This window comes from Micromesistius poutassou (assembly GCF_964030765.1).
Source record: "Micromesistius poutassou genome assembly, chromosome: 5".
In the NCBI taxonomy this organism is placed as follows: domain Eukaryota; kingdom Metazoa; phylum Chordata; class Actinopteri; order Gadiformes; family Gadidae; genus Micromesistius; species Micromesistius poutassou.
In genome coordinates, this window is record NC_140275.1 from 14458859 (window position 1) to 14482548 (window position 23690).

Genomic DNA, 23690 nt, shown 5'->3' on the forward strand with positions numbered 1-23690 from the left:
GAACGGGGGAACTGGATTGTCAAGTAAAGTGTGTGATGTTGTAATTGGGGAGAGGGGGGCCCAGGTGTGGCGTGTCAGTTCCATCTAGCAGGGAATGTGGGTGACTCACAGCGATGACATGAGGGTAGGTGGGTGGTTGGTGGGGAGGGGTGGGTGGTTGGTGGGGGGGGGGGGGACTGGTTAGTTGACAGGTTGTTACATGTTGAAGCCATAGGCGGGCTGAGGAGGGAAGCCCGGAGCGGCATAGCCGTAGCCTGGGTAGGGCGCCTGGGGAGTCACAGCAGCCGGCGTGGTGCCAGTCAGCATCAGCTGCTGACCTGTAGACGCACACGCACACGCACAAACACATACGCGTTAATGGGTTTGTCTTTGAACATTATGGAACATCTTCTCATCCATAAATTAAATCCCATAAAATCAGGCTGAAGATAAAACACTCCATGTCCCCGCAGATGTCAAGCGTGTAACCCAAGAAATAAAGGGTGATGAGCGAAATAAATTAAAATCGTGGTTTCCTTAGCAACGATCGTACGACTGGCTGGCGTGCGGACGGTGTGACGTACCGAACACGATTGGCTGGGGCTCAGTGACCTCGTCTTCAGTTTTCCTTTGGCTCTCCACCTCCTCCAGCTTATCCACCTGGAGGCGTAGAGAGGAGAAGGAAACACAATGACGGGAGAAATGATCGATTATCACCTGGACAAGCTAAAAAATGTCCACCATGTTAAAACAAAGTTTCCTGTAGACGTTTTAACAACCCAATACCTTACCGTTTGTCTTTTATAAGAAGGATTAATTACATTTCAGGGGGGAAGATGTGACATGCCAGTAAAAATGATTGGCGATACAAGATAGTTCCTGGGTAGGATTCCAGCATTTTGATGCAATTAAATCATAATTAACTGACATTTGTAGCAATTATAATACTAACCAGAATACCTGTCTTTGACATTTTTACATCTGGGGCAAAAAACAGGAATTTTATATACAAAAACAGTCAAAACAACAGACCTACCATACAATGCAATAAACAACACAGTCAGTAATTCTAAAACAACAAATAGCAGTGCTATATATAGTCCACGATGCCCCTATACTACCTTAAAGATGCCATGCAAAATAGTTTAGACTATTCACTAAAGCTTGCAAGAGAGGTGAGTGGCTTGGTTAAAATCTATTAGTGCTCTTAAGAACAAGGATCGGAAGTAAAATTTCATTGTTGTTTTTTTCCCAGTGTAGGATTAGTTTTGTTCCATGCATCCATGGTTAATTAGAGTCACGCATGCATGCTATTTATTGTTGTCAGTAAGGTGTAATTTGGTGTTTATAAACCGGGTGTGGTCTTGTGTGGTGTGTTTATCATCGCAAAGTCCCTTTCTTTACTTATTTACTTAATATTTAGCAACTCTGAAAATAATCCCGGTAGCATTTTCAAGCACTTTGTTTCTGGAATACAAATGATAGTACAGACAAAAGAGCTAAACAATGGCTAGGATCCAGGAGGGACTCAAGTCAAATTAAATGTTTCAAATAGAGATACTAATCCAATTAAACGCACATCTGTTATTGAAAGATTAAAGTTAATAAGGCATTTGGTGAAAAACATACTTATTGGAAAGCAATCAGAATGAAAATAAAATGAATTGTTATAATTTCTTATTGACTATAACACTAAAAGGAATCCACTGCAATTCATCCAGAGGTTGTGGATCAAGGGGTGGAACTACAGGCAAAGCTAACAGAAGTCAGTAGCCTCTGGGCTACAGAAGTTGCCTGCAAGGTTACATCCTTAGGCTAGTGCGATTCATAAGACAAGAAGGCGGAGCCCCGGAAAAAGGAAAAATCAATGACTTCAACTGATGGAAACTAAAAAGCACTGCACAGAGAAAAAATGTCAGGCTTGGTGTTCAGTCCTTAATGTTTCAGGCAAGCACAGATGCATTACCATTATTATAGGGAAAGACTTGCCAACTGGTGGATGAGGAGAAGGTGGACCTCCATCTTACTAGCATTGTCCTTTCTCCTCATCCATCTTCTTCCTAAGTATGCATCATGGTCTATAAATGTATGGCTAAAATAATGGCTATCAATGAGGTTTACATTTATCTTAGCATTTACATTTCCACTATTTTTGAAGAAATCTCTTTTGAAGATTTTCGTTTTTTTTATTCTACTGACTGTTGTCCTGTACTGTACTTCCTGTACACCCAGATTTCTCATCGGGGATCAATACATTTAAATCTCATCTTATCTTTTGCCTCCTAATAGTACAATCAGCCAAATGATCTGACTAGTACCATGTTATAATGCTGTACATCCAGGAACTAACCTCACACGTCAATATATACTACTCATCTATAATAACTAACTAACTACTATACTAACTAACTAACTACTAACATCTATCCATGACCAGAGTTGTTGTTTTTAGATGAAAGATCAAGAGAAAAACACCAGGAGGTAGGGGTTAGATGCGAGTGGGCGACATCATGTCCTGAGGAACTATAACATGCAAAGTCTTTAAGGTTTGGAGTCCAGGAATGCCACCCGAGGCTCATGTTACTGAGTAGAACCGACATCCACACAAAGAGTAGAGTGGTGCTGGGGAGTCTATGCTGTGACATGGTGAAAAGCTATGTGTAATTACTGCTTTATCATCAAGTCCACCCAAGGGAGCTATTTCAAATGCAGTCAGTGTTGGTCGTCCGAATGTTGCAAATTGTAACCATTATTCAATTACATTTTCTATGTTTTGCTTACTTTGAAGTGCTTTGCTTGTTTGAACTAGCCTTCTCTGGGAACCAGAGAAGACATGCGTACACAAACATGCAAGTGCCTGAAACTAGCAACAAGCCTACGCACGCACACGCACACGCACACACACACACACACACACACACACACACACACACACACAGTTCTTCAGGACTTGAGTTAGCACCTCTGGCTAAGTTAGGTTGTTGTATATTTAGTCATACAAAAGTCCATCAGAATCCTTCTGGGATAAGTAACGACAGAATTAGAGAAACAAAACACAAAAGAGGTATAAAAAAAAAGAGGGCCCAGAGGCCGTCACCTTCTCAGCAAACTGATCAACCTGGAAAAGAACGCACAGAGATGACCTGGCATGACCTCATGGAACAAATCACACAACACGTCACCGACATCTGATGGAAACCATTTCCATCCAAAGTCATTTGCACACTTGTGGCAATGTATACAATTACAAGAGAGAAAGGAAGAGCAACAGAGAAAGAAAGAAAGAAAGAAAGAAAGTAATAAAAGGAAGAGAGTAAGAAAGAGACAAAAGAAAGAAAGAAAGGAAAAAGAGGAAGAAAGGGAAGAAAGAAAAACAGACAAAGAAAGAAAGAAAGAAAATAAAAGAAAAAGAGAAGGGAAAGAATAAAATTAAAAAATAAGAGCGAAAGAAAAAGAAAAAGAGGGAAGGGAAAAGAGAGAGGGATTTTGGCACACACCTTGGCGAGGTACTCCCTCATGACCTGGACGAAATAGGGCATGGCGAAGTCCATGATTTGGTGTCTCCAGGCCAGCTCCAGCACCACGTCGGGGTGCAGCAGGTCATAGGATGCAAACAGGCAGGCGGCGAAGCACTCCTTCTTTCCCTCCTCCAGGAACCACTGGAGGAGAGTCTCGGCCAGCTCTGCCTCCTTTGACTCGGCCGCGTACAGCATCGCATCCTGGGAAAAATCCAGTATGGTCAACCCATTGTTTGTAATATGGGAATAATGAAAAACTATTCCCAGGCAGGTGTGCAGTCAACTCAAAACAGATATTTTCACAGAGCTTGTCACTCACTGATAGCGGACAGATGGCTGTGAACTTTCTAACTAATTCAAATCAAATTATAGCTGTTCAATATAACCTACAGCACCATTAAATGCTGTTATCCTCCATGCCATCAGTTCAGGAGTACTGATGGGATGTTAAGGAGTAGTGTGGTAAGTTAATGCAAAAAAAAAAAAAAAAGACTAACACTGCCACCTATTGGAGGCACCTGGAAACTCGTTAACCCGTGAACTAGATGTGTCCTGTAGCCGTGTTGAGGTCGGGCCTTGTACCTTATAGAGTTTGTCCTTCTTGCAGAGCTCCACACTCTGTCTCCAGCGGTTGTTGCCCTTGTAGAGGTAGGCGGCGATCCGTCTGAACTCAATCAGCTCGTGCTTCTCTAACCTCTGTGCCAGTCCGATGGTGTCAAAGTTGTCATACGCGTCGATGGACGCCCTCAAGCCCTATAAGGTCACACACAGGCAAGGGCAAAATGAATGACCTAGTGTTCATGAACAAACTGACCCCAGGGACACGTGAATCCAGTGTGTGCTCATCGGTGCCCCCTAGTGGCCGTGAAAGTTATCACGGAGGCCCCGAGAAAATTCAAGACAGATATAAGGGTATAAACGGATCTGACCGGTTTTATTTCCTACACGATCGTTTGAATCAGAATAAGCACATCTTAACGGTGTGGCTGTGCAGCACAACGGCACAAGCACTGCGCTGTGTGAGGACGAGTGACGGGACGGACCTGGTAGTCTTCCTCCTCCGTCAGCAGGTCGTTGAGCGCCTCGTTCACCCCCTTGTTGTTGTGACTCTGCACCGACCTCAGGTATGCCTTCACCAGCTTCAGCTGGTCCACCTGAGCACCAGCGCCATGGCAACCACCGCGGCGAGCAGGGGTACCGCAAACAGGAAACAAGTCATAAGAGAAAACCATCAATGTCAAAGATGAGACTTAGAAGGGATGCCCGTCTCCCCCGGTTCTATATCCGGAGCTGATTGCTGATTGTCAGGCTACCTTTGATGCGCCGCTAACAGGTTACCCCTCATCAGAAGCATCCGCTAATATAACTGTGCCAGCGGCGCATCACAGGTAACCCTAAGAGTCACAGCGCCAAACACAGTGCTGGAATATCAGTGCGTTTGTGGACAAACTACAACCGTGTCGTGTGGTTACTGGCAATCAGTTTGAATAAACTAAACGGCGTATCCCTTTAATAAAAATGTATAAAATAAAATGATTGCTCTAATGCGTGTCCATTACCTTGGAGAAGAAGGTGACGGCTCGGCTGTGGTCGAGCCGCGGGGACAGGATGGCGAGCAGGTCGTTTAAGAGCAGGGGCTTGAAGTCCAGGTAAAACGAAAGCGATTTATAGTACAACTCCACGTTGGCAACCTGCAGAGGCACACACACACACACACACACACACACACACACACACACACACACACACACACACACACACACACACACACACACACACACACACACACACACACACACACACACACACACACACACACACACACACACACACACAGGGTTTAGAAAGAAGTAATGAAGTCACAGCTTGACGTATGAAGAGCCATTTCAACCACACCGGTACCTTGGCGATGGTGTCTTTGAAAAGCCCCTCTTTCCATGCGTCTGTCGGGTGTGACATCATGGTGAGGACGGCGTTGTCGTACTCCTCGTACTTGTCGTAGAGGAACACTAGCTCCGCCCACAGGTGAGCCTGCTCTGCTGCACGCAGCACCTGAGGTCATGGCAACAAACACTGGGGCAGTTAGAATGGGCAACGCCGTCCGTCATCAGTACCATGTTTAAAACACACAAATGAACAGAGGCGCATTCACACACTCCCCCCCACCCCGTTACGTAGGGTTAGATCATGGAGCCGTTACACCCACCCACACTCTTACATCTTGGAGCCGTAACACCTACACACACACACTCCTTACCCACCACCCCCTCTCCCTGCCTCACCTTGGGGATGTTGACCCGAGACCAGAAGAGCTCCAGGTGCTCCCTCATCTTCTGGGGCTTGAACTTGGAGTAGAGGATGGCCAGCTCGGTGAACATGCCCATGTGGGCGCGCTCCAGGCCCAGCGCCGCCTCCAGCAGGGCGATCAGCTCCTCGAAGTAGCCCCGGTCCTGGTAGTAGCTGATGAGCTCCTCCAGCTCGTCGGCGTGGATCACGATGTGCAGGCCGCAGATCTGGGCCAGCCGGAACTCCTCGCCGTCCACGCACGCAAAGCACACCTGGGGAGACACCACGCCGGGGGGGGGGGGAGGGGGGGGGGGTTGTTTACTCTTTCTGGAGGAGGAATCAGATCTTCACTGGTTGAATCAACCTCCTCTGTCCATGATGATCCCATGATAATGACCATCTTCTCATACTATACCGATATTTGCTTTGGTCTCAAACTATTACTGCTACTTCTCTTTACAGCAATCCTTAAATATGTCACAAGCCAAGATTCAGGGAGGGGGAGGGGCAGTCGGCAACAAAATTTAAAAAACAAAATACAAAAGTATTAATAGGTTTCCACTGCATGGTAATACCATGATACGAGTGGTGTTAATTATCGTTACGGTTGAATTCAGCAGATATTGATTGGTCAAATCAAGTTCCTCTATTGTAGTTTTTCTTGCAGTTCCCCATGATGAGAACAGACCATTAAAAGATAAATCTCTTTGGCTGATGAATGCCCGTACAGACACTGATCCCATCCAACATGGCGTCAGCCTCAGCGTTGGCCTACATCAATCCAATACTTATTTGATGTCTCAAACCACAACTAATATCAAGCTGTGCATCAAATATATCATCATACACAATACAGAATACACAGAACACAGACCACTTGGCATCCGACGACAGCATGATAAGGCAACAGCGACTGCATCCTAATAATCACAACATCAGTACACTGCCTCGTGTTGGTGCGGCGATCCAGCTGGGCAGGGTTACCTCCTTCCAGGTTCGTGTGCTGTTGGCTTTCCTGGCGCTGTCCACGGCGGCCTGGTACTCTCCCAGGTGCACCAGCGTGGACGCCAGCCGGGCGAAGTTGGACACGTTGTTGTACAGGAGCTTGGCCGCGTCGTACATGCCCTCCTCATAACACCTGTCGCCCACCTGGACAGAGACGGCCAGCGGGATTACCTTTACATACATGTCCTGGTTCACCTTTTAACAGGCACATTCACAGCCTTGTTCACGCTTTTAATATACAAATAAACCCATCATATAACCCGTCACCCACCATATAACCTGCCATTTTTTTACCCTCGTTTATGCTTTCATATGAATATACCTTGTTCATTTCGCAATATTTCTGATTTCACTTCACGTGTTTATAGTTTATATTTGATGATTTGATATATTTGTGCGTATGAATTTGTTTGATTGTATGCATGTGCTGATTTCATTTAATTTTATATTTCGATAATTCTTTTTGACAATTTCCCTCAGGAATAGTCCCGATCTGAATTCATTGTGCCAAACTCCACAAAACAAAACAAACAGGGACTTCCCAGGGACTGAAAAGCCATAGTTGTAACATAATCCATAATGTAAAACAGAGGAGGTGTGACCGTGTTTTCACCTGCTGTATGTGAGCGTTGTTGGGCCCACTGATGAACTCCTCCAGCTCGGCCAGACGGTTGGTCTTGGCCAACGCGAAGATGAGCTCCGTCTCAACGTACGACTCCCTGGCCTTTTTCCGAGCCATCTGCAGGAACTTCACCAAGTCTTCCCAGTTATCTACCGGTCGAGAACAGAAAACGGTGTGACCCTCGATGACAATGTCACGATAATAATGAAGCGCATTTATACAGTGCTTTTCAAGACACTGAAAGCGCTTTACAGTGCGTACAGGCGATATCACACTTCATCTAGTACCAGTGTGTGTAGCATCCATATTGGTGACGTACGGCACATTGGTAGTGGATGGAGTGTGACAACATGGATGCTCCACACACACTGGTAGTGGATGAAGTGTGACAAAATGGATGTTACACACACTGGTAGTGGATCAAGAGTGACAAAATGGATGTTAAACACACTGGTAGTGGATGAAGTGTGATAAAAATGGATGCTAGGCACACTGGCTAAGCCATCAACCCTGCCTCGGGAGACAACCAACACCACCCTACTACTGTTTCTACTCAGTGTTGCCAGACTGGGCCAGATTTCCCGCCCAATCTGGCAACGCTGGCTGCAGCGTGGGCCAGATTGGGCAACACTACTCCCACCATGTCCAGCGCTACATGCGTGTGGCGTGAACGGGGAGGACGTACTGTTTTTGCTGGCGGAGTTGACCACCTCCATGTACGCCGAGGGGTCGTCGGCCTTGATGTAGGAGTCTATGGCCTCCTTCACCAGGTCCCGGTGGAGCTGCGCCGTGGCCAGCTGGCTCCACACCGCCGGCTCATTGCAGTTCTCCGCAAACTCGTAGGCCCGGTCCAGGTTCTGGATGTGCTCGATCAGCACCTGGAGGGCGAGGAGGAGCCGAGGATACAGTTGTTACGGTTATTGATTTTTTTTTTTTTCAGTTTTGGTTTTGTGCTGCAACTGTATTGAGTTCAAGGGCTTTGAGGTTGGGTTTCAGAGATGTTTGTCTAAATAAAAAGGTGACCATTTTATAAAAAATAGAAGTAATCCGAAAAAAACTGTATATTATAACAAAATTACAAAAAAAAAAAAGAATAGAAGAATATAATTCACACACACACACACACACACACACACACACACACACACACACACACACACACACACACACACACACACACACACACACACACACACAGATAGAGATAGACATATAAATTAATAAAACACATGCTTGGGAGTTGAGGGTGAAATACAACAGCGGGACTGATGAGGCGGATGGTTGTGGACAGGCAGTGCTTTTATCTCACCTGTATGGCCGAGGTGTTGACGTCAAACTTTTTGAAGATGGCGAAGGCCTCCTCGAAGAGCTCATTGCTGATGGCGATGTTCGCGATGTCCGGCGCGTCGTAGTTATCCAGCCGGTTGATGTACTCCATCACGCGCGTGCGGTCGGCCTTGATCGCCGTCAAAATCAGCAGATTCTGGAGGTTTCTGGACGTGGAGACAAATGAAGAGACTGAATGACTTGGACCGCTTCAAAAGCCTCCCCCCTAGAGGTTTACACCAGCTTCTAATCACAGAACCTTCCTCCCTGAAGGCATGAGAGGTCTTAGAGGGTCTGGCGCACCTGTGCTCACTGAAGACAGAGTTATCCAGGACGATCTTTTCCAGCAGCTCTATGAGCTCGTTGGGCAGGTCGGCGGTCATGAAGGCCTTGACCGTGACGGACACCTCCTCCGGGTCTTGGGTCTCGGACAGAGCAGTCTGTACCACCTTGCCATCAGGGCCAATATGAACATTAGCGTCAGTTTTTGTGTGTATTCTGCTTGTTTGAGTGAAAGTGTTTTCAGAACGGAGCCCAACCTGGTCGATGAGCTGTCTCCTGTAGGGACTGCTCTCCTCCAGAACGGTGGCCCATAGTTCTGGATCTTTCCGTCGCACGAGGTAGCGAGCTTCACTCTTGAACAACGAGTTCTCGTTGCAAACCTGGATCAGACGACAAAGAAAATAAATATTACTTTGCAAAACACCAACAGCACAATACAGAATACAATTTCAGAATAGGTAGTATAAATTATTATCATCAATGTATTATATTTATTTATATATTTAATACATCCTGATTATTATTCTGATTTCTATCGTCATAATTATCATCATCATTAGTATAACAATACCATAATAACAATAATCATTATTTTTCTCTATATTTCATATCAATGGCACCAACAATTATAGTCAACCTAACCTAACGACCAAGAGGCAGCTTTAGCGAAACTCTCACCTTGATGAGGTCCAGGTCACACTGGCCTCTCTCGTAGGCCACGCAGGCCAGGTGGGGGTCCCTCTTCTCACAGTAGCGGCCCACCACAGCGCTGTCGTAGAACGGGTTCTCCTTCAGGAAGCGTTCGGGGGTGTTGTTGCTGTCGATGTAGATCTTTGCCAAGGCATTGTGGGTAGCGGGCTCCTCGCAACCTTCATGAATGCGTGACTCCAGCCACGGCAACAGCAGCTTTAACCTGAGAGGAGGGAAAGAGTGTGACGTGGAGCACTGCAGTGTCCCGTTAACTTGAAGAGAACGTGCGTTTCCCAACACACACACACACACACACACACACACACACACACACACACACACACACACACACACACACACACACACACACACACACACACACACACACACACACACACACACACACACACACACACCTACATGGATCAGTTATCTTTTATAACAAATACCTGTTCCTCTTCTCCACCTCTTCCACCAACTCGTCGGTGGAGAACTGCCCTCGCACCACCATGATCAGGTTCTTGATGACGTCCTCGGCACAGTCCACGTCGAGCAGACCCCCGATCACCACTGGCAGACGGCTGGGGTTCACCTGGAGGACAAGCAGCACCCATCTCAAACACACCTCATACATGGAGCTCCACCGGGTGAGCAGACCTTAAAGTGGTGCTAGTGTACAAATCCTACTTTTCCTTATTCCTTGGACACATGAGTGAGAGTTGATTGGGGAATATTACTATATTATAATCTGACGAGGAGAACCGTGAAATCCGAAGCCTGTAACGTCTCTCCACCGTAAAGTGGAGGAAAGAAAATCTGCAGATTCGATTTGACCCATTATTGATGCAGCTAATGGTTCTGCTCAGCGAAGCACTTCCTGGATTATAAAGTGATCCAGACCACTAGTGAAAGTACTTTGTGCGGCGCGTCAATTCCAAGATGTCAGGGACATAGCATTAGCCAGCTGCTGCAAAGAGACAATGGGCCAATCAACAAAGAGAGAAGGGTTGGAGGGGAACTGGGGCTGGATATCTAGAGATGACCGATGGACCCAAAGAGTTTACTTTAGATTTCAGAATTATTATTTTGAAGAGGTCTCAATGATAATAATTAAAAGGTACCCTGTTGTAGACATTTTTTAACAATCAGATAGCGATAGCACCGAAAGCGTCTGTGTTAGTACCTTCTGTACGTAGATCTCGATGTACTTCTGCAGGCTGTTGCGGTAGAGGTAGAGCACCAGGTCATGGACGAAGTCGAAGCGATCACACACGATGATCAGGGGGAGCTGGTCTGTGAGCTTAGCCTCCTGAAGAACACAAATGATGACTTGCCACATTATATTCTCGATCTGATGTCAATCAATGAGTTGGCTGTGCCTCAACAAGGAAATACATGGGAGGGTCTGTGGGAAATGGTTAATGGTTAAAAATTAATTATACATTTATAATAATCGAAAAAAACAATATAGACCAAATAAAATCACAATAACGTTAGTATAGTATTGTGGTATTTTTTTAATTATTATTACAAAGAGCAATTCCTGTAAACGGTTGCGCTTTGTGGATGAAAGTTTATTCATCAATGTTTTACTGTTTACATATAAGGTAGTGGTTGGTGAAAGGTCTTGATAATAATCTGGTAGTTCACCACAAGTAAAACACTACAGAACAACATAAGACACCAGTCATGCATTCGGTCACAATAAAGTACTAGAGAGAATGGTGTACCTTGAGGAAGTTTTTGACCCTTTCTGGATCATAGCAGTTGCTCTCTCTGCAGATCCTCTCAACCTCTTTGATTTGGCCAGTCTTACAAGCAGCCTGGATGTACTTAAAATGAACATCCTGTTCTTGGCTGAAGTTTACAATCGACCCCAAAAAGTAAAACAAGCCTAGCATGGAGACAAAACAATGGGAGAAAACAACGTTGGTAACTAATAACAGTTAATTTTCATACGTCTCTTCAAATCCACTTGAATCTCCTCACAATCTAGTCTCAGTTAAAAACATACTGTCTTGTGTGAACACCAAATATACATTTATATATACATACCAAATATATAAAGCCAACACAACTATATCACATTTTGTGTTATTACAGTCCATTTCTTCAGACTCTTCTTTCACTATGCTGTAGCGTATGATAGGCGTACATTACAGTCAGATTTCTCTCTCTCTCTCTCTCTCTCTCCCTTCCTCCCTGGAACCTACCCTCATAGCTCTTGAAGGACTCAAAGAGCTCCACCAGGGTCTGGGTGCCCAGCTGCTCGTGGTACTTGGACGCCACCTGGACGCAGAGCTGCAAATTCTGCCGTATGTTAGCGGAGAGCATTGCCCGCAGGCACTCCACCGAGTCCTCCACCGAGAGCGAGCCAAAGAAGTTCACCAGCCACTAGAAGCGGGGCAATCACAACAGAGGAAAATACAGTGGTCATAATGTGACTTCATCATTGGCCCGATCTGTGAGAACGCAATTCTTGACCAATGCAGTCAACGGTCGCACTTTAAACAACAACAGCATTCAGGGTCGGCTAAGCTCAGGAGGTAGAGCGGGTTGACTTGTAACTGGAAGGTTGCTAGTTCGATCTCCGGCTCCAAACACCTAACCCTAAATGCTCCAGACAAGTTGCTGTCGCCTTGCATAGTCAACTCCGCCATGAATGGTTGGAAGTAGCTTTGGATAAAAGTGGCGTGATTCTTTTCAAAACAAACTTATGACGCAGTAGCCGTGACAGTTACCCCTTCAGTGGATCAGCATGGAACAAATACCCAATCTTAATTCAGGGGGTGGGGCTTTACCTCCGGGTTGAGCAGGTGCGTGTGCACCACGGCCCGCTTGATGTCGTACAGGTCAGTGAAGTGCTCCAGCGCCCTCTGCAGGAGGCCCGCCTTCTCGCACAGCTGGGCCACGTGGGGCCGGTCGTAGTGGGTGAACATCTGGTTCCCGAGGATCGCATCTGCCACCTGCAGAGAGAGGAGCGCAATGACTCAGCACATGGCCTGTTAAAAGTGCGGTAGCTGCCGGTTGGTCCCCTGTTGGGATTGCGGTTTTAGCCCATGGATGGAGCTACCTGAGGGGCGTGAATGAGGTTCATCTCCAGCAGGCGCGTCTGCAGGTGCCCCTCGGCCGGACGGTTGTTCTTCAGGGAGTCCAGTAGGAATGAGGTACACTGCTGGATCAGACTGCCCTCCACGAACACGTCCACTATCTACCAAAGGGAGCGGAGAGAGGAGAGAGGGCAGGAGAGAGCATGGGAGGGACGAGCAGGGAGATGGAGCACATGCCACGGGAGAAACGTTTAGATTCTTGGGATGACTTTTTGCAAACATCTTTACGAACCACGTGGAATAAGCATACAAGGGGCTAAAACAGCCCTCTTTGGGTTTGGTGTTCAGAAGCACGGGCCTGCTGGCCAGATGTTCTTCATCTGCGCTTTTGACAAGATGTGCAACAGGCACGCAGCTGAAGCTTAAGAGCATCAGGGGTGGCTTTCTGGTGGAGATGGGACGAGACTAGAGAGGATGGGGCTCAGCCAAGAGGGCCAGGGGTCAAAGAGTCACTGCATTCCTGGCATTGCTGCCACATCTGGCATAACACAGATGGGAGTCTCCCACACTGGCCAATTGTGTGTGTGTGTGTGTGTGTGTGTGTGTGTGTGTGTGTGTGTGTGTGTGTGTGTGTGTGTGTGTGTGTGTGTGTGTGTGTGTGTGTGTGTGTGTGTGTGTGTGTGTACACTGATATGTGGTTTAAGTGTAGACGAGTATACAAAAAGGCAGAAGGGGTACCAATGAGTGTCAGAACGATTCAGTGTTTTGGCCGTATACGCTGTATTGTACCTGGTTGATATTAGCCAGTGGCTCCTCATCCTGGACCAACATCTGGGCAAACTGCAGCCCCTGGTCTGGACTGACCCGCATCACGTTCCTCAGCAGGAAGATCCAGTCCGGTGTGTAGCCCACCTGGCATCACAATATAGAATTAAGATTAATTAAACCTACATTTAATAATGTTCATTTAGGATTAGTATAATAAATGCTAATCGTAAACGAACATTGACCACCAGACACACGCACACAGATAACCAAAAGCTGATGGACGATCAAGTTTCATGATAAACATGTCAGCTTGATATATGTGTGCTCATTGGATAAGTGATGGTAATTGTATTAGAATAAACATAGACACACACACGCATTACTCAAAACACACACACGCACAAGCACTTTTCTGTTCTTAACTTGAAGCAAGAATTTTACCTTTTTAGCATACAGCACTATTTTCTGGAACTGTCCAGTCTCGGCGAAGCATTGGATGACTTTATTAGGGACGTTGGCTCTGAGGTACACACTGAGGGCCAGGGTAGGGTCTGAAGCCTTCACCAGGTCCCCAAGCTCCTCTGAACACTCAAGCTGAAACAGAACACCAACAGTCACTTCTCAAAATCATTTCATTTAGCCTCTAGAGATCTAGAGAGTTACATACAGAATCATGGGTTGCTTGTGCCTTTGGATAGAACTTCAAAGTCAGCATTACACATCAGGTACATGAGTGGTAAGGTTTCCTTCATCCATTGATCAATCAATCTTTTACAATACCAGTTTAGAATATCAACAAAATCTAAACCACAGAGAAACATGTTTTCCATATGGGATTGATAAAAGTACAGCTCCTACCGTATATTATCAAGACCTTAACAGAGAAAGACTGCACTAGGTGAAGACTGGAAGAAAAGCTCAACTAGTTTGTTTAGAAACGGTATTAGGAAACGCATGAGGAGACGACGTCAGACCTTATCCTCCTTGAGCCACTTCTCCAGCAGCTGCTTGCGTCCCTGCTGGAGCACAGGCCTGCACAGCTCCAGGGACTCAAACTTGTTGAGCTGGCCCTGGTCCAGGAGGATACCGAAGTACTGGAGCAGGGGCGAGGCCTGGCCGGGCTGGGCCGGGACGCCCTGGAACTTCCTGATGGTCTCCGCGGTCCGCAGCACCCCCTGGGACGGGGATAACAGTGAGGCTGGGTATCAGAAAAACTAGACAGGACACGGGTTTACTATTTGAAGGGCTATTTTGAATGAGCTAATATTTACATTTTGGCAGTTCGCAGCACTGCCACGGTTTGATTCATTTGAATGGGAATTGGTTATGTGTTAGCAATATCTATCCCCTTTCCCCACATACTGATCAAAACACATACAGGCAGGATTCAAAATACACCTCCCATGTGTTAATTTTCCCCCAATGATTGATAGATTAGACCATTTGCAGGTAAAAATAAATCAGGGACACAGACTAAACAATTCTTGGCAGGTAGATGTTCTGCTCTGGCAGGTAAAAAAAAGACACCATTCTGAAAGTGAATCTTGGCCTGCATACGTGTGTAGGTTTGTACCTTAGGGGCAGAAGCAGCGACTTTAGCAGCTTCAGAGTAGCTTCCCTGAGCGAACAGAGTGTTGAACTTCCTGGCAAACAGCTCCTCGGCTCCGGCTAGGTTGGACCTCACAGCCATCCTCAAGCCCAGGTCTGGGTTTTGCAAAACGTTGGTGGCATAGTTGACTATATTCTCTTCTTCCACACACACAGACAACACCTACAAAAATAATAATAATAATAATAATAATGTTGTTAAACAAATCCCCCAAAAAATCCCTTTAAGATGGTTCTCACATTTCCTTCACAGTGGATCGACAACGGATATAAAATAGCTACAACTTGTTTGAAAACAATTCCCCACCTGCCCCTTCTTGTTGACCCCAATGATACCGGAGGTGGGCTCATGGGGCGCGGTCACAAAGATGGTTTCTGCGCTGATGCGGTTCATGTAGATGCACACGCCCGACTCCAGGTCGTACAGGTGGATGTACCCGTACTTGGTAATCAGGTAGATCACCCCGTGCTTCGTACCGATCTGGGGGACCATGGAAGAGTCATACAAGTGCCAGCGGCGCGAGTGCCGTATGAAATGAACCGGGGCCGTCAGTCGGCGAGGCTTCATCCAGACAACGGTTGCTCCTCACCTGCATCGCTACGGGGAAGTCTGTCTGGGCCTCCGGTGGGAAGAAGACGTCGACCGCTTTCTTGGCAAACGGTTGGTTGCCTGTTGCCGGTTGACCCACCTCGATGATATGCAACTAGAACACAGAAGACACGACCGGCGCCGCCATGTCAGGCAAAACTTATCCCAAGAGGGGGAAATATAAGTCTGCAGTAAAGTCCACATAGTCTTAATGTAAAATAACCTATAATAACATATCCAACTACAGTTTGTTCTCCATGAATAGCACAGGTCGCCGAGTTCCGTGCATCAGCACAAAATAACACAGCTTTGCGAAATAGGACCTACGAGACACCCAAAAAACTGGAGCCTGCTTCGTGCGTGTGGTGAGAACCACCCAGTCTCCAGAGTTCTACGCACGATTTTAAGAGGTTTGCCACATTCCTGTACGTTATCCAAACTCTCCTACCTTCCCGCCCGCCTGGGAGCGCACGGCGAAGCAGAAGAGGGTGGAGGCGGTGGTGTTCCCCTCCACCTTGAACTCCCCGAACGCTGCAGCGTGACCCTCAATGGGCTGGGACACCTTCCTGTCCACCGAGTACAGCTGCATGGCCCCCACCACACGGTTTTGCTGCACACGGGAGCAATATAAAAAATAAAAAAAACTGTTAAAAACAAGAAAATTACATAGACTCATGAGAGTGAGAGAAGTGTTTGTTGTTTAGTGATTCAAGAGGCCCGTTTGTCCAGGGCGACACACAGTGAATACAGAAAGATTGAGTCATTCAGCTGTTGGAAGAGGTTTACGGGATCATTGATTTCTAAAGGCAGGCTGCAGATATTAAGATTTGTTCCTGCTATAAATTATCTTAGTCACTGGAGTATAAACCTTGTTTGCAGGCTTTCTGATCTCACCCCGGAACGCCTGGAATGGGGCGCTTCAGATGTGCACATATTGGCAAGGGAGAGGGCAGGATTTTGAGCATGCGTCAGAAGGAGAGATATCCATTTCACTCAAAACTTTCCATATTCATTCTCCTCGTCTTTGTTGTTTTTATTCTTGTCATGGTTGAATTCTTCTTGCGTGCGCATGCATGTGTGGGTGCGTGTGTGTGTGAGAGAGTGAGAGAGAGAGGGAGTGTGAGCCTGAATGTGTGTGTGTGTGCATGCATACCTGTGCAGAGATCCCGATCAGCAGCAGCCACTTCTGTTGCTCGTCGGTTCTGTAGTTGATGATCTGACATCCAGCCAGGCTGGCGTGACGATCAAACACTTTGATGGGCTGCGAGTCCCCCTCCATGCTCCAGTGGTAGACGGCCGCCTCGGTCACCAAGGCGACGGTGTTCACGGAAATCCACTTCCAGAACATGACCTCCTCAGTCATGTTGTGGGCCTTCACCTTGCTCTTCATCTCGATGTTGAAGATCTGCAGAGTCTTGGCAGCTGAGGGAGCGAAGGTGAGGAGATGCAGAGGGGTGAAACACACGCGGCTAGAACAGATCTGGTCACAGAGAGATGACGCCGCTTCAAGTTGGTCATAATGTGACTTCTGCGTGTACATTTAATACTGTTAAAACACCTTAATACATAATGTATTAACAGTGCATATAACCCATTATGAATTTGATACATTTCAAATTAATTGTGCAGTTGTAATGGCAAGAAATATATTTTGCTAAAGGGTTAGCAAAATACTGATCTTTAGAAATTGTGCAGAGATCATTGCAAATATCTGGAGGGATCATATAACTTGTAAAACAAGTTTTGTGACTATAGCACCATTACCTAGAATATTTCACTCGTCAGTGAAATAGATATTCAGGTACAGAGATTTATAGGCTGATAAACCCCCATGAAAACACACACACACACACACACACACAATGACGTGATGTGTATGGCATACCTCAAACGCAGCTGCATGAAGAGATCTAGACATGGATATGAGTTAATCTGGCACACACTCTTTTCCCACTCTTTTTTGTCGTTCAAATACAGACACACACGTTCCATCACACGCTTGTTCATTGTGTCCCACCTTTCATTCACATTAAACATGCTGACACATGTATAGTTCTCATAAAAGTATGGAGCGCCAGATTCTGAAATCGTGATTTGGTACACAATAAGAGGGTTGGGTGCGTGGTTTTAGTGCATGTGTTGGTTTCTCCGTGGTGGTATGTATAGGAGGCAAGCTTTTATGAGAGATGACATGGCTACTGTGACATGGCACGTCGGAGAGTCAGGCGGTCGGACAACTCACCGTCTGAGGGAAGAGAGGCAGACAGCCAGGGAGAGAAAGATAGACGGACAGCCAGAGAAAAAGGGAGATAGACGATGACCAGGGGGAATGGCCGTTAAGGAAGGGGTGGGGGGGAGAGAAACAGGAAGAGAGAGAGAGAGGGTGAGATATAGAAGGAGAGAGTGAGAGAAGGTGGGGGGGGAGGTTGTAGAGAAGTATTGGCATTATGGCTTCATAATTGTGATCAGTGCGTGTGCTTTTGTATGTGTGTGTGTGCTCCAAGGGTAGGATTACGCAGAAGAATATGTATGTTTACCGGCACAACAAATCTAATTCACTCAACCAATAGAAATGAGTGTGCGGTACATATTTATAGCAGCAGGGAAGCGAGACGATTTGTGTTAATGTGTTCCCTGTTTACAACAACAAAAAGAGACAATAATGCAATAACGTGCCAACTGCTGTTTCGGGCTGAAACCGGCCCTAGTTCCATTAAGCTCATGTCTGGAGAGCTAAGCTAACAAACCCATCCCAAACACTCAAGCAGACAAGCCATTTGTTTCTAATGGGTATTACAACATAGGATTTATTGGACGGTCTGAGGGCGGGGGGGGGTAGCATCTGTCAGCTGGACTCTAGTCGACAGTGCTGACGCAGATACCTTTGAGGGCGATGACCTTGCTGGCTGGGTTCATGATGGCACTGTCAGCAGAGATGGGTCTCCTGATGGGGTTTGTCGGGTCGGACATGTCCACGATCACCACCTGGTTCTGGTCGCCCACTTTCTCCCTGATGCAGATGAACTTGTCCGACTCCATGGTCAGGTAGCTGAACCCGATGTTGGCCGGGTTCACCCCCAGGTTCTGCAGCTGGAAGAAGTCCAACCAAATGACAATCACACATCACATCACTCAAGCAGTACCTGATCAGCGTATATGGGGACTCCCCATTAGGACTGGGTGACCGATTCAAATTATAGTTCATCATGATCAGTGACTTTGTCTTCCCATTATGAAATCAGGAGCTGTAGGCCTTTTGAAGAAAATGGTGATGTATAGCTAGATATTGGATTAAAGGCCCAGTGATTAATAAAAGTGTGTGTGTGCGTGCGTGCATCTGCGTGCATGCGTGCATGTGTGTGTGTGTGTGTGTGTGTGTGTTTCGCACACATGGTAAGATTTAAGATTGCAATAATAAGTAATTAATAATAAGATTAAGATTATAAGATTAATAATGCAATAATAAGATTGCATATACAAACAGGAGAGGAAAAGATGAATGGGTAAAAAAATAGCCAACTGCATGACAGGATAAGAGTCTTACCTCATCATTGTAAGAATACACAGGAAATACACGGCATACACAGCACTTACTAAAAATAGCTTTAAAAAGGAAACTGTAGTAAAGTTGGTAATGCAGGCGCCTGGCATTGCCATTATAACAGCGGTTATGGTCAACTTTTCCAGAGATATTCTTGAATGGATGTTTCCCAGACAAGGGGGCTTCTTAGTGATTCCAGCCAGGGTGCAACCGTGGGTACACAGGATATTAACTCAAAATAGTTTTTATACTCCCCCAACTGGTGATAGTCTTGACTTCAGCATTCATGTACGATGATGAGAGAACACTATCCCTTCAACAATGCCCTGTTTACAGTATTGGTTGCGTTAGTATTAGTTCTTTCAGCAACATCTGGAATGATCTGCGTCCTAGGGTTGGTGGCCTGACAACCATACAGCTTGTAGTGTGCCAGCTGTATAAATAATCTGGGGTGAGAACAAGGTTTAGCTAACAGGTCGGAGACAACTGTCTGGACATTCCCCCTGAGGGTTGTATCCGATCCGAGAAAGTGACTGAATCTCAACGTCTGACAGAGTTAATATAGCACTTGTTTGTGTAATAATAGCATATTCACTGTCCGATCAAGAAAGAGCCTCGGGGCTTGAAGTCTGTATAAATATTATCCATGATATATCCTTAAAGAGAAAAAGGCCTGACTGGCACGACGGAACAGCCATAAGTAAACGGTTGTTCCCCTGATTAAACACAAGATGCATTTGTTTTGTACACAATCAAGGGACTGACAGGGCAACACGGAGCGGGTAGCCTCCTTCAGATGGTCAGGCTGGGTATAGCAGCCTCTATTATGCAGGGCTGAGGCAAGAGGAAAGGAATCTTCGCAGTGCTCACAAGGACGGTACTATCTACTACTGGCCTGTTGGCCCTGCAGTCCCGAATGCACGGTCCCGTTTCAATCATTTCAACTGCACAACGACAGATACATAAAGAGCACGGTCAGGGCCAGGGTACACTCTCTGGCTCAATGACTGTCCCCATCCCTGCATAAAGACTATGGCTGCTATGAAGGATTTCCATGTCACAGGAGCACTTGTTTAATGGTAGAGGGTCAAAGGTTTGCATTTTCGTACGGATGTAGTTAAGCCATGGGGAAGAATGAGAGAAGGCGATTCTTTAGCTCCCTCTCTCTCTCGTATTGGAAAGATCAGTGTGTGTGTGTGTGTGTGTGTGTGTGTGTGTGTGTGTGTGTGTGTGTGTGTGTGTGTGTGTGTGTGTGTGTGTGTGTGTGTGTGTGTGTGTGTGTGTATGTGTGTGTGAACCTGCTGTGGAAAAGTAATGAAGGAGGTTTGAGGAGAAGCAGACTCAAAGAAACACAGTGGCTTTACCGCACTTCCAGTAACTTACATCTTGGGCAATATGCAAGTCACTGACTCACAGGAAAAACAGCACTCCTATCCACGAGCACACACACATATAGGCATAGTTTCAGGAGCAGGGGATAAATCGCCTCTTTCAAGTAACAACATGAAAGAGGCTTAATACTTTTATTTTGAAAAACGCTATAACGTTACTTATAGATGCAACAATGGCTCTGAATGTTTTTTTTTTCAGCACTGGGTCTTTTTTTTTACCACAACAAACACACACACTCATACATAAACACACACAACATGTTTAACGATGTGACGCAAACAGAAGAGGTCAAATATATGAAAGAAATACAGAATGCCTGACTGCAATATTTTCCATTATATTGTGAATTGTCATCTGGGGCCTGAATCAAAAATTTCTAAATATTTATAAAACGCCCATACCAAAATATCCATTATCACTATTCTCACTGCCTAAGTTGAATCCCTGACACTCTCCTGTGAACACTCTTCATCTACACATGCACACCTCAAGACAGTGGCCCGAGGTCACGGTTAGGTTAGGAACACGATGCGGGAAAGGTTTCACATGGACTGCCCCGCTAGGAGTGTCTTACTGTTAACATCATGCGCAACTGACTGACACATACGTCCGCCCAATGTGACTCACTCGTCCCTAACCATGTCGTCCCTGTTGATTAACCTTAACCGGTCGCAGGCTCACATCCCGAAGGTGACCAGCAGCTGCTGTAAAATTAGGAAATCACTTCTTCTTGCTCAGTCTGCTTCCTGTGCTGATGAGATTTGCAAGACCTTGTTAGAAGAAGTGCTAGCCTCATCTATTCCTGACGTCTGTTCGTTAGTCACAGAGGCAGCGTTTCGTTGATGGACAGGCCCACCCCCCCCCCCGCTGATGGAGGTCTACCTCAGGTTCCTTTAAAATGATTGACATGAACCTTGTACAAATTTTAGAGACACCCAACATTCCATTATCTGGAAAACCATCATAAATGAATAACATTGTCCATAATATCAGACATGTTGGTTGAAGAAGATTGTTACATGAGCAGATGTTTGCATGTGACAGGTTTAATATTACAAACACAGACACCAATGATATTGACACGGTTTATTCAGGACTTGTTGAAGTGTAGTGACTTGAGGCAATTAATCATAAGTAGACAAAGAAACTCAGCATAATGTCGTTTACCGACTCTAAAGGTTAAGGGAGACAGAGCACACAGTCATCTGGTGGCGTGACAAACTGGCTAGTTTCACTTCTCCAACAACTGGAAACATACATTCAAGAGTCTTCCACGTTGTGAGCATCAGTGGGGAAATAATTAGGGCCTAGACTCTAGGTTGGACATGATGGGGGTAACGGATCTCACACTAACTCTGAAAATACCTGGGACTGGGTTCAGGTTAACAGCACCTAGGATCTAGTGAACCTTATGTTAACGCAACATTGAGTATGACTCTTTTATCCAGAGTGACTTTTAGGTGAGCCTGAGAACAAGGTTTCTAACAGGCTGTATGGGGGATAGACTGCAAAAAAATCGGAGCTGTAAGTACCAGGCCAAGCGGGGAGTAAAAGCTAAACAACTTGAGGCCCAAAGTCCTGGGTTTGCAAATTCCAAGCATATTTGACCGGGCAGGAGAAATCTAGGGGGCTATGTCTGGTGCAAGGACGTGACTTCCCCATAGTAATGGAGGGAGAAGCAGTATGGCTCTTATCAATGTTATGTGTTTTGGAAGATATGTCAATGAAGTTAGTGAGTAGGCCCTAGATGTTTGACACAAAACAAACTGGGAATTGTTAGGGACTACGAGGACCACTGTCTGGTGCAGTGGAGTTTCTGTTCGTCATATTAAAAGGGTGATGGTAGCCTGGTATTCTGTGGGGTCTTGGCTGGCACAGTCTGGGGGATTGAGAATCTTTGGCCCAGGAAGTGGGACTGTTGGCAAGAGGAAGGGGGGGGGGGGGGGGTTGTGGCTCACAGCTCTTTCTACTGAAAGGCCATTTCACTGCCTGGTGTTACCATAACAACGGGCTATATAAAAGGGGAGGGGGAGCAAACCGGTGCAAACGCGTCACAAAGTTTGTATTTTGCGGCAGTACGGCGTCTTCAAGGAAACCCTAAACAAACTAGCCCACGTTCCCTGGTCTTATTTGGCAAATACATCGTACCACTGCAGCCAACGCACACGGGCTATACCGCTTTCACAGTGCGACCGTTAACATAATCATGTTTTACAACAGATACGTACCAGTTTATAAAAGGCTATGGCGTTGGCCCATTATTCCCACCGGCCTACATTTCACTGAATCATGCTTCTGAGGTGACACGGGCATTTAAACCCTACGCGGGCAGGACTACCGCATTGGGTTGCGTGTTGTAGTAAACGCTGTGTTCCGCGGTCAGCCTGGGCAGCGGGTCTACATGACAGTGGCAATAGTAGCCGCAGGGCAACATTTCAAGTGTCACTCAGTTTCCACTTCCAACCATAACCCCCCCGACCAGCTGAGTCCACTCGTCGACAACAACAAACTGTCAAAACAGCGCCGTTGTTGCGGGAATACACTCGCATATCTGACAGCGAGCGACGTTGTCCGACACGCAATTGCGGCGTATTGGTGAGGTCCGCATAGAGCTGTGTACGAGCTGACTATTCAATTTGTACAAGTCATCATCTGCCGGCCAGGAGAAAACTAGGCCTGAAGCTATATCGAGCACCACCCTGCAGCCCCTTTCCATATCCCATTCAATCGCGACACGCCGTGGGAACGTCGGTAGACCCACGGAGGGGGAACTGTGCAAAAAAATAAGCATTCAGTCATTCATTTGGTGAATTTTTCGTATCCTTACCTGCAGATGTTCCTGAAAACGTATCGGCAGTATTTGAGCCATTCTTGCGGCTTTCTGTCTGGAGAATCCGCAATGGAGGAAAGGGGAGGGGGACACTAAAATTAATGTATGTGGGCTTTCACTGTATCTGCCCTATACGTCCCAAAACTAAATTATGATGAGCAGGGAAAGTCTTGGAGGCTTGCGTTGATGTCACACGAATCCAAT

The 23690-nt window shown here is 46.2% G+C and overlaps 1 protein-coding gene across 2 annotated transcripts; it reads right to left on the reverse strand.

The window, feature by feature from the left end:
* On the reverse strand, positions 1-23661 carry cltcl1 (clathrin, heavy chain-like 1). Of its 2 annotated transcripts, XM_084467669.1 has the most exons (32): positions 23484-23661; positions 18606-18813; positions 16877-17145; positions 16172-16333; positions 15725-15838; positions 15442-15615; positions 15100-15297; positions 14501-14701; positions 13968-14120; positions 13548-13670; positions 12782-12919; positions 12510-12674; positions 11922-12102; positions 11439-11602; positions 10892-11017; positions 10158-10300; positions 9697-9931; positions 9276-9398; positions 9040-9185; positions 8720-8903; positions 8096-8288; positions 7402-7559; positions 6768-6932; positions 5780-6055; positions 5400-5549; positions 5057-5188; positions 4541-4651; positions 4080-4250; positions 3477-3698; positions 3077-3097; positions 564-639; positions 1-317 (listed from the first exon to the last, which is right to left on the reverse strand). In XM_084467669.1, the coding sequence occupies exons 1-32, from the start codon at positions 23523-23525 to the stop codon at positions 196-198; spliced, it is 5046 nt and encodes a 1681-aa protein (XP_084323795.1). In that variant the 5' UTR covers positions 23526-23661; the 3' UTR covers positions 1-195. The 2 variants fall into 2 exon arrangements, with proteins under 2 accessions (XP_084323795.1, XP_084323796.1); XM_084467670.1 differs by lacking the exon at positions 3077-3097.
* Positions 23662-23690: the final 29 nt, after the last annotated feature.